General features: G+C 41.1%; 1 protein-coding gene across 1 annotated transcript in view; it reads right to left on the bottom strand.

Moving 5' to 3' along the window:
* OSBP2 (oxysterol binding protein 2) overlaps positions 1–14,310 on the bottom strand; it is a 106,348-nt gene that overhangs the window by 71,952 nt on the left and 20,086 nt on the right. Inside the window, exon 2 of the mRNA XM_053454230.1 lies at positions 4,273–4,481. Within this exon, the coding sequence (XP_053310205.1) occupies positions 4,273–4,481 (209 nt within the window). The remainder of the gene's footprint in view (positions 1–4,272; positions 4,482–14,310) is intronic.

The following is a 14,310-nucleotide window of genomic DNA, read 5'->3' as shown; positions in this document are numbered from 1 at the left end:
GGGAAAAAGCAGAAGGTTCTTCTTCAGCAGAAAGTAAAAGAACCCATTTGCACTGCATATAGCACCCTGAGAACAAATGATATAACGCCTGATTCCCCAGAACAAGCATTATTACCCCTCTGAGGGCCGGGACATATTTTTCCCCGTAGGAGATAGGGCTAATTTTTTATTTTTGCTATAGGTCCATTTCATAACCTAGAACAGCTTTTTTCCCCCCAGAAGTTAAGCTATTCATAGATTCCTACTTTGGGAGAAACTGTGCAGCATATAATAAATAATTTTTCCACTTTTATGTCCTTGACACTTGGACAAACCGGGTACTTTGAGTATTTCCTCAGCTAAACACTAGAGGTAGGATAGAAATAATCACACGGAAAGGATCTCAAATCATTAACAGGAGATCCAGTTATGAAGGGGGCACCATGTAGCGCTACTTCCCCAACCCCCATCTGATCTTGGCTTGCTCCTGCAGGTACTCTCATTGCTTTTTACAGTTACGTACAGAAAAACTGCACTGATTTGCATGCGGTAAAATATAATTGGAGTCCATATAGTATGCATTTAAATGGACACTCAGTGCCCCTTATGCAGCCCCACCGATGAAGAATGCATATAAAAATCATTTAATATGCATTTATGAAACCTGTAGGAAAAAACATAAAAGCCACTTAAGTAGAAGCTGCAGCACAACCCTACTTGAAAAGCAGCAACTACATGAAAGCAGCTAACCACTGGCAAGAAAGCGATCCCATTGAAATAAATGTGAGCTCTTTCTGCACAAGGTCATGGGGGTCTTATTAGACCCCACTAGGACTCTTTAGTGGTATAATATAAGCAACATGCAGTAGGCTTTTCTTTTAAGGAGCAAACCCATGGTCTGGGGGGGGATAGCTTATTTGAAAGCAAATATATTAAAATGTTCTGTTTTCCTGTGACTGCACTGAGTACCAACGTTAAGGAGAGGTATAAGGAGACTCATCTTGGTGGTCCTTGGAACCCAGAATATAAAATATGAGCTTCCTTACATTCCTTTGGTTTTGTATTTTAGCTTTCATTAATACTAAAATAACTAACATGGACATTTGACTCAATAAAACAGAATAGCTTGTGTAAATATTTAGTGTATTAGTTATTAAATTAACTGAGAAATGGCAGTAAGATTTTTGCTCTATACCATAAAACCAAGTACAACAGCGCCACCATGTGCCTACATTACCTTATTACATTTCCACATTAATCTGCCATCTAAACCGGTGTTTGTTTTTTATTCCAGGCCTTGGGGGCCACAAATAGGCTCACATTCTGTGTATCGATGTCTGAAAACAAGTAATTGAATGCATTAAAACAACTTTCTTCAGATGCTTGTGTTCAAGATAAGATAGCCAAACTCTGCAGCCCTCGAGACCTGTAGGGTGACTTGAAGGGCTTGCAAAGTTTTTAAATGTGCTATCTTTTCTGGTAAATAAATTTAAACATATTTAAGAGGGAAGGGTCAATGTTTTATAAATGGAAATACTGAATTCCACACATCTTGTTTAGTGTAAGAAAATGCAATAGTAAAATTGTTCAAATATATATATAAATTTTACCTAAGTTTTGTTTTAAAGTTTTACCTCCTGTCTTCTTTTGTCATTGCTTATTGCTTAATCAAGAGATTCAACACGGCCAGACTAGATCAGTTAGTCTCTGCTGCCGTTATCTATGTATTTATCCAAGATATTTCCACGGAAAGGAAGCTTTAATTATAGCATGCATTATCTTTCCTTTTAAGGAAATATAACTGCTTTTACAAGCACGGCCGAGTGAAAGAGCTTGTGTAAAGTATAGTAGAATGCTCAGTTTTCATCTGTGCCTAAAGGGTTAAGCTGAGCACTAAGTGGCAAAAGTATAACCAAAAACTTGTTGATTTGTTAAAATAATAATTATCCTAATTATCCTCCTTTCATTACCCAAGTCCTAAAAGACATCCCACCAACCAGTGGTATCGTTAGGTACTGATAAGACATACATACACACTCACATACTCGTTCTAACACCATACACATACACTCTCTCTTCCTTCCCCCATTTCTTAACACACTAACATCATATGTTAACACACACTCATGGGAACGCCACATACACTCTAATACCACATGTTCACACATACAGTCGCACAGACATACTAATGCTCTACAGTAAACACACAAATATTCTAACATAATTCACTAATTTACATATACACACACAAACACCATACACATTCTGTACATACACATACTCACTTTCCTTCTCACAGCTCTCCATCTTCTCATCTCACACCTCTCCCTCATCCTTCCTCTTTCCTCACTCACAGCCCTGTCTTCATCTGTGAGAGCAGCCATGCTTCTACTGCAAGCTCATGTAACGTGCATTAAATGACCCTGCTTGGCACCTTGGGACACCTGGGAGCAGGTAGGAGTGAGGGACCCTGCTGAGCGGGGGAGCCTGGGGCCACCACCTGTTTTGCCTTATATAAACGATGGCCCAGTTAACAGAATCCTTGTTTCAGGGCAAAGTTTGTCCTATGTGTATACATAAAGGCTTGATTTTTCAAAAAGAAGATAAAAGAAATACCATTTATAACACGTCAAAATCCAAATCCTGGATGCTCCTGTTTACATGCATCAGCTGATATGTGAGCCCATTATCTAAAACTAGAGGGTCAGAGGTTTAGATGTAATGTAAGGTAATTTTACTTTACTGAGAGAGTGGTAGATAGATGGAACAGCCTCCCATCGGAACTTGTAGAGCCTAATATAGCGAGGAAATTTAAACATGCATGGGACAGTTGTAAAGCCATCCTGAATCCAAGACAAGATCAAGGACTGATTAACATCTGTGCCTTTACATCAGGAGAAATGGACAGACTAGATGGGAAGAATAGTTCTTATCTGCCTTCAAACTCCATGTCTCCATGTTTGTAATTCTACAGTCTTTTGATCATATCATTATTAATATTTTAGCATTTACCATTGCACAGTACTGCACAATATGACAATACTGTATAACTCAATAAATAATAATTTAATAACCAGATAAATAACTCGACAGCATAAGCATCGATATACTACTGAAATATATATTTATTGGAAATGGTGGAATGGAAACGCCACAAAACAAAACCATAGATAAACAAAAATATCACAATGTAACGAACACACAGAAGAACAACTGCAATCCAACGTTTGTGATAACTGCCAATATAAGTCTTTGAAATCTCTGTGGGGGAATTTTGGGTAAGAATAGTTTCAGTTCAGCCACACTGGAGAGTTTTCAGGCATTATCTGTTTTTTAAGGTCATGTCCCAGCATGTGAATCAGCTTTAAGTCAGGAGTCTGACTAGGCCACTCCAAAACATTGATTTTGTTTATGTCGAGCCATTCAGAGGCTGTTATTATTATTGTTTTATATAGTGCCATGATATTCCGTAGTGCTGACATAACAAGCAGTAAATAACATAACAAATTCAACTTACAATTGAGCTTACAATCTAGAGGGAGTTATGATGCATTACACAAGAGGTAAAAGTGCCAATGTAGAGAAGGACCAGCCACACTCCTGAAGCGCACAGGCTGCCAGCGAAGAGGCCGAGAGAGGGGAGAGTAAAGCAATGGCTGAGGAACACATTCTTTAATTTTTTTAAGGGGATTTGTCTTGCTGTCATTGGCTTTCCATATTTTCGTTTTTCTACTTTAGCCTTTCTAATTGCACTTTTGGACATTTCTTGGCATTTTTGTGTTATGCTGCTTATCCCTCTGATTTATATGCTTTATTTCTATTTCCTGACTGACACTCTATTGGGCCATATTTGTTTTAACGTGATTCTTTTGTATTTGTTTCTGAGAGGTGCATGCTTATAAGGGTATATTATTAATGTTCACTTGAAAATATCCCACTTATCTTCTGTATTTCTTCCTAAGAACAGTTAATACCAGTCAATGAGTGCCAGGGATGACCTTTGCCTGTTGAGGCTGACCTTCCTAAACTTTCAGCACCATACATGGCTCACCCTACACCCTTTTACAATAAATGTGGTCCTTACTAAGCTATATAGTGAAGCGGGCCTCTTCTCTACAATATGATATGCAGTATATGTATTAAAATATAGGTTATGCATCCCCCTAACTTGAAAGTCTTGGCTGTGACACTCCTATCTATAAAAGACATGCACTACATATGTAATTCCCATTCCTTCACACACTGGTCACCACATTCTGGGATATTTTCCCGCTCTCTTTGAGGGACCCTTACCTGACTGATTGTTCATCATGCGGACAGCTTTGGCTTTCGCCAACTCCAAAGCAGTAACCCATCTCTGCCTCTCCACCTCACAGCTTGCCTTGAGATGGTATGTCCTTCCTCCATTAGACAGAACAATGTTACACGAATCTTCAGTGTCAATATGAGCTGTCGACAGGTTAATGGTTCCTCGGCAGGTGTGTGCCATCTCAGCTTGTGTCCTGGGGGATAGAAACAAATACGTACTATAATGTGTGTCCAAAAACCACACAGGTAGCAGCGCATGACTTGTTATAAATACTTATATGTCTAAGAATATAGTTTTTACAATATAGAATGTAGAAAAAAATGGTTGACAAAAGGTTAACATGACTTTATTAAAAGGAAGTTATAGAAACACATCCAAACTTTATTGGTAACTGATTAAATCACATATTACTGATATGCGCAACAATGAATTCTAGATTATGCTATATTTTTGTTTGTGTGGAAGAAAACTGGTATTCTTTATACAAGTCATATGTTATTGACCTTAGGTCCTTATGCTACTATCGGATATAGAGGTTTATTAATAAAGTAAAGACTGTCTATGTGCGAGTTCCCATATAGCAAAACAGGAACCTATGATGTAAGACATGATTTAACCTGTTTGTGCTTCAGTAAGGCATATGTTAAATACGACCCTATAATCATAATAACCGCTGACTATTAAGGAATGTTTGTTATGTCTCAGCCCCTTTTCAGATGGGTATAAATATTATACACAATAAAATCAGAGATCTCATTATACATACACTCCTGTCTGTGTGTCTGATTTCTCTCGAGCCGCTCGATAAAGGTATCTATATAATTTGGAACCCCAAGGTATAGAAGTACTCGGAAATTCTCCGACAGTTTGTTTTCTGGCTCACAATGAACAATAAAAATTGGGAAAACAATATAAAATATTTTAAATACAATGCATACAAACATATATCATTATGATCTAAAACACACTAATCCATACACAGTCTGCTCAAAATTATACATATTATATAAAACAAATTATGGGACTGTAGTAAAGCAAACAGTGTTGTCAAAGCATCCGCAGTGATGCCTCTCATCCAGACCACTTGCTCTTCTGCAGGATCAAGGATCTCTAAAGATGTACAAACATGATAACAAAATGTTACGGGGTAAGAGCATCCGATTATCATTAATGTTTATTTGTAAATACAGACATTGTGGATTGTTTCAAATTAATATTTCTGACTTAATGTCAATTTGAAAAGAAGGTATAAAGCCTCACTACTAATACTTTATGGGAATTACATTATAGGGGTGCAGATGTGGAAATAACAAAAGCCTTCCCAACACACATAATAACCATTTTTCTGCAAAACAAAGATATCCCTGACTAATGTATTTCAATTGAATATCAAAACATCTCCTACTACTACTACCCTTTGACGCAAAAAAAAAACCCTGTTGAGAAAACAACACTGAACAAAGAAAAAACAGAAATAATTAATCACTCTATAATTTTTTTTCGTAAAGGATAAAAGTGTAATTGAACGGCGAGAAAACATTTAAAGTATTTAAAAATTACATTTTATGATTTCCCTAAGCAGTTAAAATTAGGAGAAACGTCATAAAAGTCACGTTGAGTTGAGTTATTCTATAATAGCTTTTCATTTAAATAAAAATATATATATATATATTTATTTCACATTTGATCATTTAATACAAGTCTGTTTTAAAGAGACACTTTTTTATCATTCACAAACAAGAAAAGATTGTACACATAGACAAGAACTGCAAAAAGAAAGACTTTCAAACTGAAACACTGTGAAGCAGATTGTATCCAGAATTCTATAGGAGAAAACAGAGTGTGAGCGTGGAGGTTAAAACCCAGATGTCCTCTTGGAAGACTCATATTTCACACGCTCCAGCTGAATGAGCAGTGCCTATGATCTGCTTTACAGCTTTGTGCATTGCAAAGCATTCATATGCAGATATGAATATATCTGTTTATTTTTATTAGGGGAGAGGTATTACTAAGGTCAAGCCTAAGTTCGCTCTCGGAGGTCGTAGAGACTACGGTTGCCCTGATTGCAGAAAACTAGAGACAATGTAGTAGAAATCTGGCCTCTTTTTCTCTCCTGACTGATAGACATATATTACCGTCAAGAGAAATCTTTAAATATATCAGATTAAAACATTTCTTAATATCAAACCCACCACCTGAATATAACCCGTGGTTGAAATTTATTACTTCGTGTACCTCTAAGGGAACACTGTCTAAGATTTTGAAATTTCTTAAAGATAATAAGACTCTTGATAAGTCTAAGGCACACAAACAATGGGAGAAAGCATTGGAAATTTCTATCCCCTTAGATTCTTGGTATAAAACATGGCAATTTACTAAAAAAGCAACTCACTGTATAAATCTTCAAGAACTCTTTTTAAGATTATATATAGATGGTATATGGTCCCTACACGCATAGTTAAATTTCAACCAAAGAATGGAGACAGGTGCTGGCGATCAGTGGCGTCGGCGGGGGGGGCCAGAGGGGGCCATGGCCCCCCCAACATCATGCTGTGCCCCCCGGTGTGCCCCCCCAATTGAAACGCCGGCTTTTTTTTTAATAGACCCGGAGGAGAGAAAGAGAGGCGCAGAGCGGTCGCTGAGGATTAAGTTCTCAGCAACTGTTCGGCGCCTCTCACTCTTCTCCGCGACCGCGAGGCCTCTGCCTTGGTCGCAGTGCCGGCATTTCAAGCCAGGCGCCGGTATATGTCATCATATCCGGCGCCCGGCAGTGAAGCCGCGCACACTGCAGAACCAGGGATACAGAGACCTCGCGATCTCACCGCTGGACAAGCCCAAGGTAAGTGAACTTCAAAGGGGGGTAGAAAGTTAGGAGGGGGTTTGAGAGTCAGAAGAGGTAGATAGGAAGTGAGAAGGGGTAGATAGGTATAGATTGGGAGGGAGAGGGGATAGATAGGATAGATTGGGAGGGGGAGGGGGTAGATGGGATAGATATGATAGATAGGGAGGGAGATGGGGGTAGATGGGATAGATTGGGAGGGAGAGGGGGTAGATGGGATAGATTGGGAGGGAGAGGGGGTAGATGGGATAGATTGGGAGGGAGAGGGGGGTACATAGGATAGATTGGGAGGGAGAGTAGGTATATAGGGAGGCAGAGGTGTTAGATAGGGAGGGAGAGGGGGTAGATAGGATAGATTGGGAGGGAGAGGGGGTAGATAGGATAGATTAGGAGGGAGAGGTGTTTATGGGACAAACATGGCGTACGTTCAGCTGTTTGGGGACAAAGTTGACACAATATGTAATTTGGGTGCTGGTCGGGTTTTATGTGGGCAGTGTGGACACCAGGGTTGGCTTTGGGGTGTGTGACCAGTGATCTATGCCTGTAATTTAGGGGGTTTTATCTATACCTTTAATGCAGAGTTTATATGTAATTTCCAATTGATTTATACCTGCAAAGCTGGGTTTTGTGTCATTCTGTTCATCTGTATCGGCTATATTTCCATACATTATTTATGTTTACCTGCAAATATAGGATTTGTATGTCTTATTCAGTTGATCAATACCTGGAGTGCTGTTTCCATGTGTTGTTTATTTGATCTATACCTTCAGTGCTGAGTGTACATGTGATTTCCAGTTGATCTATACCTGCAATGCTGGGTTTGTGTGTTCTGTTGGTTTATACCTGCAATGCCATGTTTCCATACATTATTTATGTATACCTGCAAATACAAGTTGTTTTTTTTTTATATCTCATTTTGTTGCATGTGCCGTTTCCATGTGTTGTTTATTTGATCTATACCTGAACTACAGGGTGTAAGTAAAAGAGCGGTATGGTTTAGTGAATGAGGGGATAAAGGGACTCTGGGGATGATTACAGGGGAGAGGACCTCTCAATGTCACGGTGCAGGACTGACTCTCACGGTCTTTCCCTGATCTGCAGTCAGTGTGGGAAATATTTCTTTTTTTTGTTGTGGTAGCGGAGGGAGTGATTGCATGCAAAGAAGCGTTGAGCGGGGCCCAAGGAAATGCTTGGATAGGGTCCAATTTTTTCACTATAAAATATATTGGCAGCAGGGGCAAATATTTATATATGTTTTGGCAGCAGGGGCTAATATTTATATATTGGCAACAGGGTCTAATATTAATATATATATTGGCTGCAGGGGCTAATATTAATATATATAGGAAGCAGGGACCAATACTATATATATCGGCAGCAGGGTCTAATATTAATATATATCGGCAGCAGGGTCCAATATTAATATATACCAGCAGCAGGGGCTAATATTAATATATATCGGCAGCAGGGGCTAATATATATTGGCAGCAGGAGCTAATATTAACATATATTGGCAGCAAGAGCTAATATTAACATATATTGGCAGCAGGGTCTAGTATTTATATTCATATTGGCAGCAGGGTCTAGTATTTATATATATATATATCGGCAGCAGGGGTTAATATTAATATATATTGGCTGCAGGGACTAATAATATATATTGGCAGTAGGGGCTAATATTAATATATACTGGTAGCAGGGTCAAATATTTATATATATCAGCAGCAGGGTATAATTTTTATGTATATCAGCAGCAGGGTATAATATAAGTATATATCTGCAGCAGGGGCTAATATCAACATATATCCCCAGCAGGGGTTAATATTAATATATATCAGAAGCAGGGTGTAATATTTCTATATATCGGCAGCAGGGTCTAATATTTATATATATTGTCAGCAGGGGCTAACTTCAAAGAGATAAGTGCATATTATGTAGTTAAAAATGCACGTGTAACATGTGTGTGTGTGTGTGTATATATATTGTGACACAAGGTCTGGTAAAGTGGTAGATGGCAGGTATATTAGACCAGCCTTGGTCAATAGTAGTCTGCCTTAAAATATGTCCCAGGGAAAGATGTTTGACTACAAACTGCACTACTGGCAGTTTGCAAAACATGGTAAGGGTCCCTGGGGCGGAGCATCTGGAAGAGCAGGGTGGGCCAGTGCTCCAACAGCACTAATTGCTGTATTTCCAGAGTGTGCATTCTGGACAGGAGCTCCACAGGTGTGGACTAAGTAGCAGCTCACCTGTGGTTGATTAATTAGCAGGCAGAGGGTAAAAGGAACTGAACCTGATTCAGAGAGGAAGCCACTGTTATGCCAGCTAGGAGAGCTGATAAACTGAGGGGTGGTTTCTCTCTGCAAAGCCATATTGATGGTAAATTGTGACCTGTTTTGTTCCAAGCAAAGACTGTTATTCTGCTTACAACCGCTGCTGTTTATTCCTTTACAATAAACATTGAAGCTGAGCTGGATGTGTCCTGGACTTCATTTACCCTAGAAGACTGTGGTTACACCCAAGATCCTTGACAAAAATCCCAAGGAAAAGGGAGGCCTGTCACATATGGTGGAGAATGCGGGCATCCACGTAAGTCTGTGGGTAGAAGTCAGTTACAGCTCAACATGGAGGATATTATCAAGGCGTTGATCCAATCCACCACTGTGCAACAGGAGGCTAACAGGAGAGCTACAGAAAACAGTGCAGTTCTGCAGCAATTGGTACTGACCCAGGCAGAGAATGCTAAACTCCTGGCCAAAGCACAAATAGAAAGCACTGAATCCTTAGTGCAACAGATTGCAGTGGCACAACTTGAGGCATTTAAAGTAACCCGTGAAGAGCAGCAAAATGCTACCCGTGTGCTACAGCAGGAGATCCAAGCTATTTCTGAAAAGCTGGACTTGGACCCTGAGGCAAGATCCCCAGGACCAAAGATGATTCGGGCAAGCCACTACCTCCAAAAGATGACTGCATCAGATGATGTTGAAGCCTACCTTCTGGCATTTGAACGCACAGCAGAGAGAGAGAAGTGGCCGGCTACCGAGTGGGCAAGTGTACTGGCACCGTTCCTGAGCGGAGAGCCCCAGAAGGCGTACTATGACCTAGAGCCTGCAGAAGCAAGCGACTACCGAAAATTGAAAGCTGAGGTCCTGGCACGTCTAGGGGTAACCTCTGCAGTACGTGCCCAAAGATTCCACTCATGGGCATTTTCCCAGGACAAAGCTGCAAGATCCCAAATGTTTGACCTCATACATCTGGCCCGGAAATGGTTACAACCTGAAGTCAATTCACCTAGCCACATTGTGGAAATCCTAGTGATGGATCGATTTTTGCGTGGTTTACCAGCAGCCCTGCGTCGGTGGGTCAGCCAGAGTGATCCACATACAGCAGACCAGCTAATTGCCTTGGTGGAAAGATATGTGGCTGCAGGAGACCTGTTGAGCCCTACTTCACCAGATAAACCCCGCAGTTCTAAGCTCAAGGATTCTGCAAGACTTGGTAAGACTGTTCTGGGTTTAAGGGGGGCTGAAGAACCACAACTATATTCTCAGCACACCAGGGACAATACTCCAGGACTCAGAGGGTTAATCAGACGTAATAGGCCTGGGAGAGGAACTAATTGGGGGTCAGACTATGTTGTGAAGTGCTTTAGATGCAATGAGGCTGGTCATATGGCTAAGGAATGCCCCTTGAAGGATGACCCTATGGAGTGCAATATGGGTGAAAATGAGGGAATGCATTCATTTTTGTTTAATTGTGTTGCGTCTATTAACAATGACTATGATAACCCTTATTGGTGCTATGTTAATGTGAATGGAAAAATGTCTAAAGCATTACTTGATTCAGGAAGTATGGTCACATTAATAGCAGAATCTGTAATACCCTATGTGAAGTCTGATCATGTGCAAAAGGTGGGAATTATCTGTGTTCATGGGGATAAGAGAGAGTATCCCACAGCAGAGGTAGATATTGGAACCCCGTATGGTTCTCTAAAATACAGAGTGGGTGTAGTACCCAGACTATCCCAGCAGGTGGTAATAGGTAGAGATTTTCCCCATTTTCTAGAATTATGGGCCTCTGCAGAAAAGAAAGGCCAAAGCTCATCAGAATTTAACCAAGCTGATGAGGATTATGTGTTTCCTTTTGCCAATACCGAATTGGATTTTGACCATCGGGAGAGACACCAGGGCAAATCTTACTACCCTAAACCAGTACTAGTGGGGGATAACCCAGTACAAACTAGTGAGGAGCCGGCTAATACTGCAGAGAATGATGAGTTATTAGACATAAGGATCAGTCCTGGTAACTTTAAAAGCGCCCAGTGGGAAGATCCCACTTTAGTTGCAGCCCGAAACAATATAAAGGTTGTAAATGGGGTTGCTGCTCAGCCAGGAGAAGCACTGTCATTCCCTTATTTTGAAACGTTAAATGACCTAATCTACCGTGTAGAAAAGAAAGCTGCAGATACTAGTAAGCAGCTGTTGGTTCCACAGGCTTTCCGTAATATAGTATTGAAGTTGGCTCACAGCCACATACTAGGAGGACACCTTGGAGTTGATAAAACCAGAGAGAGAGTCCTTAAACGTTTTTACTGGCCTGGAGTGCTTGCTGCTATAACAAACTATTGCTCTTCATGCCCTGAATGCCAGCACAGGGCCCCGTTCAAGGCTTTTCGTAGTCCACTAGTTCCCCTACCTATCATAGATGTGCCCTTTGAAAGGATCGCTATGGACTTAGTAGGGCCACTGATAAAATCAGCTAGAGGGCATCAGTATATACTAGTCGTTCTGGACTATGCAACGCGATACCCTGAAGCCATACCCTTACGTAATTCTTCTGCAAAGTCAATAGCAAAGGAGCTAATGCTGATGTTTAGCAGAGTGGGTATCCCCAAAGAAATCCTGACGGACCAGGGGACCCCTTTTATGTCCAGGGTCACCAAAGAGCTATGCAGATTCCTGCAGGTTAAACACCTTAAGACCTCAGTGTATCACCCACAGACTGATGGTTTAGTAGAAAGGTTTAATAAAACCCTTAAGAGTATGTTACGTAAAGTAATTGACACTGACGGGAAAAACTGGGACTTTTTATTGCCATATCTAATGTTCTCCATTAGGGAAGTTCCGCAGGCCTCCACAGGCTTCTCTCCTTTTGAATTGTTGTATGGGAGGCATCCCCGTGGAATGCTGGATATAGCTAAAGAGACCTGGGAGCAGGAGAGCACACCCCACCGGAGTGTAATTGAGCACATAGCTCAAATGCAGGATAGAATGGCTACTATTCTACCTATTGTCAGGGAACACATGCAGAAAGCTCAGCAGGCTCAGAAAAACAGTTATAATCATAATGCTCGAATCAGAGTGTTTCAGCCTGGAGACAGAGTATTGGTACTGGTCCCTACAGTAGAGAATAAGTTCCTGGCAACTTGGCATGGACCATACGAGATAATTGAGAAAGTGAGTGACGTCAATTATAAAGTTAGGCAACCAGGTAGAAGAAAGCCTGAGCAGTTGTATCATGTAAATCTGCTGAAACCTTAGAAAGACTGGGTAAAGCACGCTATCTGACAACTCTAGACCTGACAAAAGGTTACTGGCAAGTCCCTCTCACGGACCGGGCCAAGGAAATAACAGCCTTTTCAACACCCAGTGGCCTGTTTCAGTACACTGTATTGCCATTTGGGTTACATGGTGCGCCTGCCACATTCCAACGAATGATGGACAGAATTCTTAAACCCCATACTCGCTATGCCGCTGCTTATTTGGATGATGTTGTTATCCACAGTACAGACTGGGAATCCCATCTTCCAAAAGTTCAAGCAGTGCTTGATTCTATCCGCTCGGCAGGTTTAACTGCCAATCCTTCCAAATGTACTATTGGTTTAGAAGAGGCTAAGTACTTAGGCTATTCAATTGGGAGAGGATTGGTTAAACCGCAAACTGCAAAAGTGAAAGCCATACAAAAATGGCCACAGCCACTTACGAAAAAACAAGTAAGGGCATTTTTGGGTTTGACTGGTTTCTATAGGAGGTTTATTCCAGATTTTGCTACCATTGCTGCTCCTCTAACTGACCTCACTAAGGCAAGGTACCCAGTTATGGTTAAGTGGAGCCCTGAAGCAGACAAAGCTTTTAAAAGACTGAAGGAGGCTATCTGTGCCCAGCCAGTCTTAGTAACTCCGGACTTCTCCAGAAGCTTCATAGTTCAGACAGATGCTTCTGATGTGGGCTTAGGAGCTGTCCTTTCCCAGGAATATCAGGGTGAAGAACATCCTGTGTTCTTTTTGAGCAGGAAACTAAATCCACAAGAGAAAAACTACTCTATTGTAGAAAAGGAGTGTCTCGCTATTAAATGGGCATTAGAGTCACTTAAATACTACCTGCTAGGTCGGAAATTCCGGTTGATAACAGATCACGCACCTTTGACTTGGATGTGTCAAAACAAAGAGAAAAACTCCAGAATTACCAGATGGTTTTTAAGTTTGCAATCCTTTAATTTCACGGTGGAACACAGGGCAGGCCTCAAACAGGGAAATGCTGATGGCCTTTCCAGGGTACATGCTCTGATGTCCATGGTCGCTCAACCCCTTAGGTCTGAGCTGGGGGGGAGGATATGTGACACAAGGTCTGGTAAAGTGGTAGATGGCAGGTATATTAGACCAGCCTTGGTCAATAGTAGTCTGCCTTAAAATATGTCCCAGGGAAAGATGTTTGACTACAAACTGCACTACTGGCAGTTTGCAAAACATGGTAAGGGTCCCTGGGGCGGAGCATCTGGAAGAGCAGGGTGGGCCAGTGCTCCAACAGCACTAATTGCTGTATTTCCAGAGTGTGCATTCTGGACAGGAGCTCCACAGGTGTGGACTAAGTAGCAGCTCACCTGTGGTTGATTAATTAGCAGGCAGAGGGTAAAAGGAACTGAACCTGATTCAGAGAGGAAGCCACTGTTATGCCAGCTAGGAGAGCTGATAAACTGAGGGGTGGTTTCTCTCTGCAAAGCCATATTGATGGTAAATTGTGACCTGTTTTGTTCCAAGCAAAGACTGTTATTCTGCTTACAACCGCTGCTGTTTATTCCTTTACAATAAACATTGAAGCTGAGCTGGATGTGTCCTGGACTTCATTTACCCTAGAAGACTGTGGTTACACCCAAGATCCTTGACAAAAATCCCAAGGAAAAGGGA

The sequence above is a fragment of the Spea bombifrons genome, chromosome 1 (assembly GCF_027358695.1).
Source record: "Spea bombifrons isolate aSpeBom1 chromosome 1, aSpeBom1.2.pri, whole genome shotgun sequence".
Taxonomy (NCBI): Eukaryota; Metazoa; Chordata; class Amphibia; order Anura; family Pelobatidae; genus Spea; species Spea bombifrons.
This window is presented reverse-complemented; position numbering and strand designations above follow the sequence as displayed.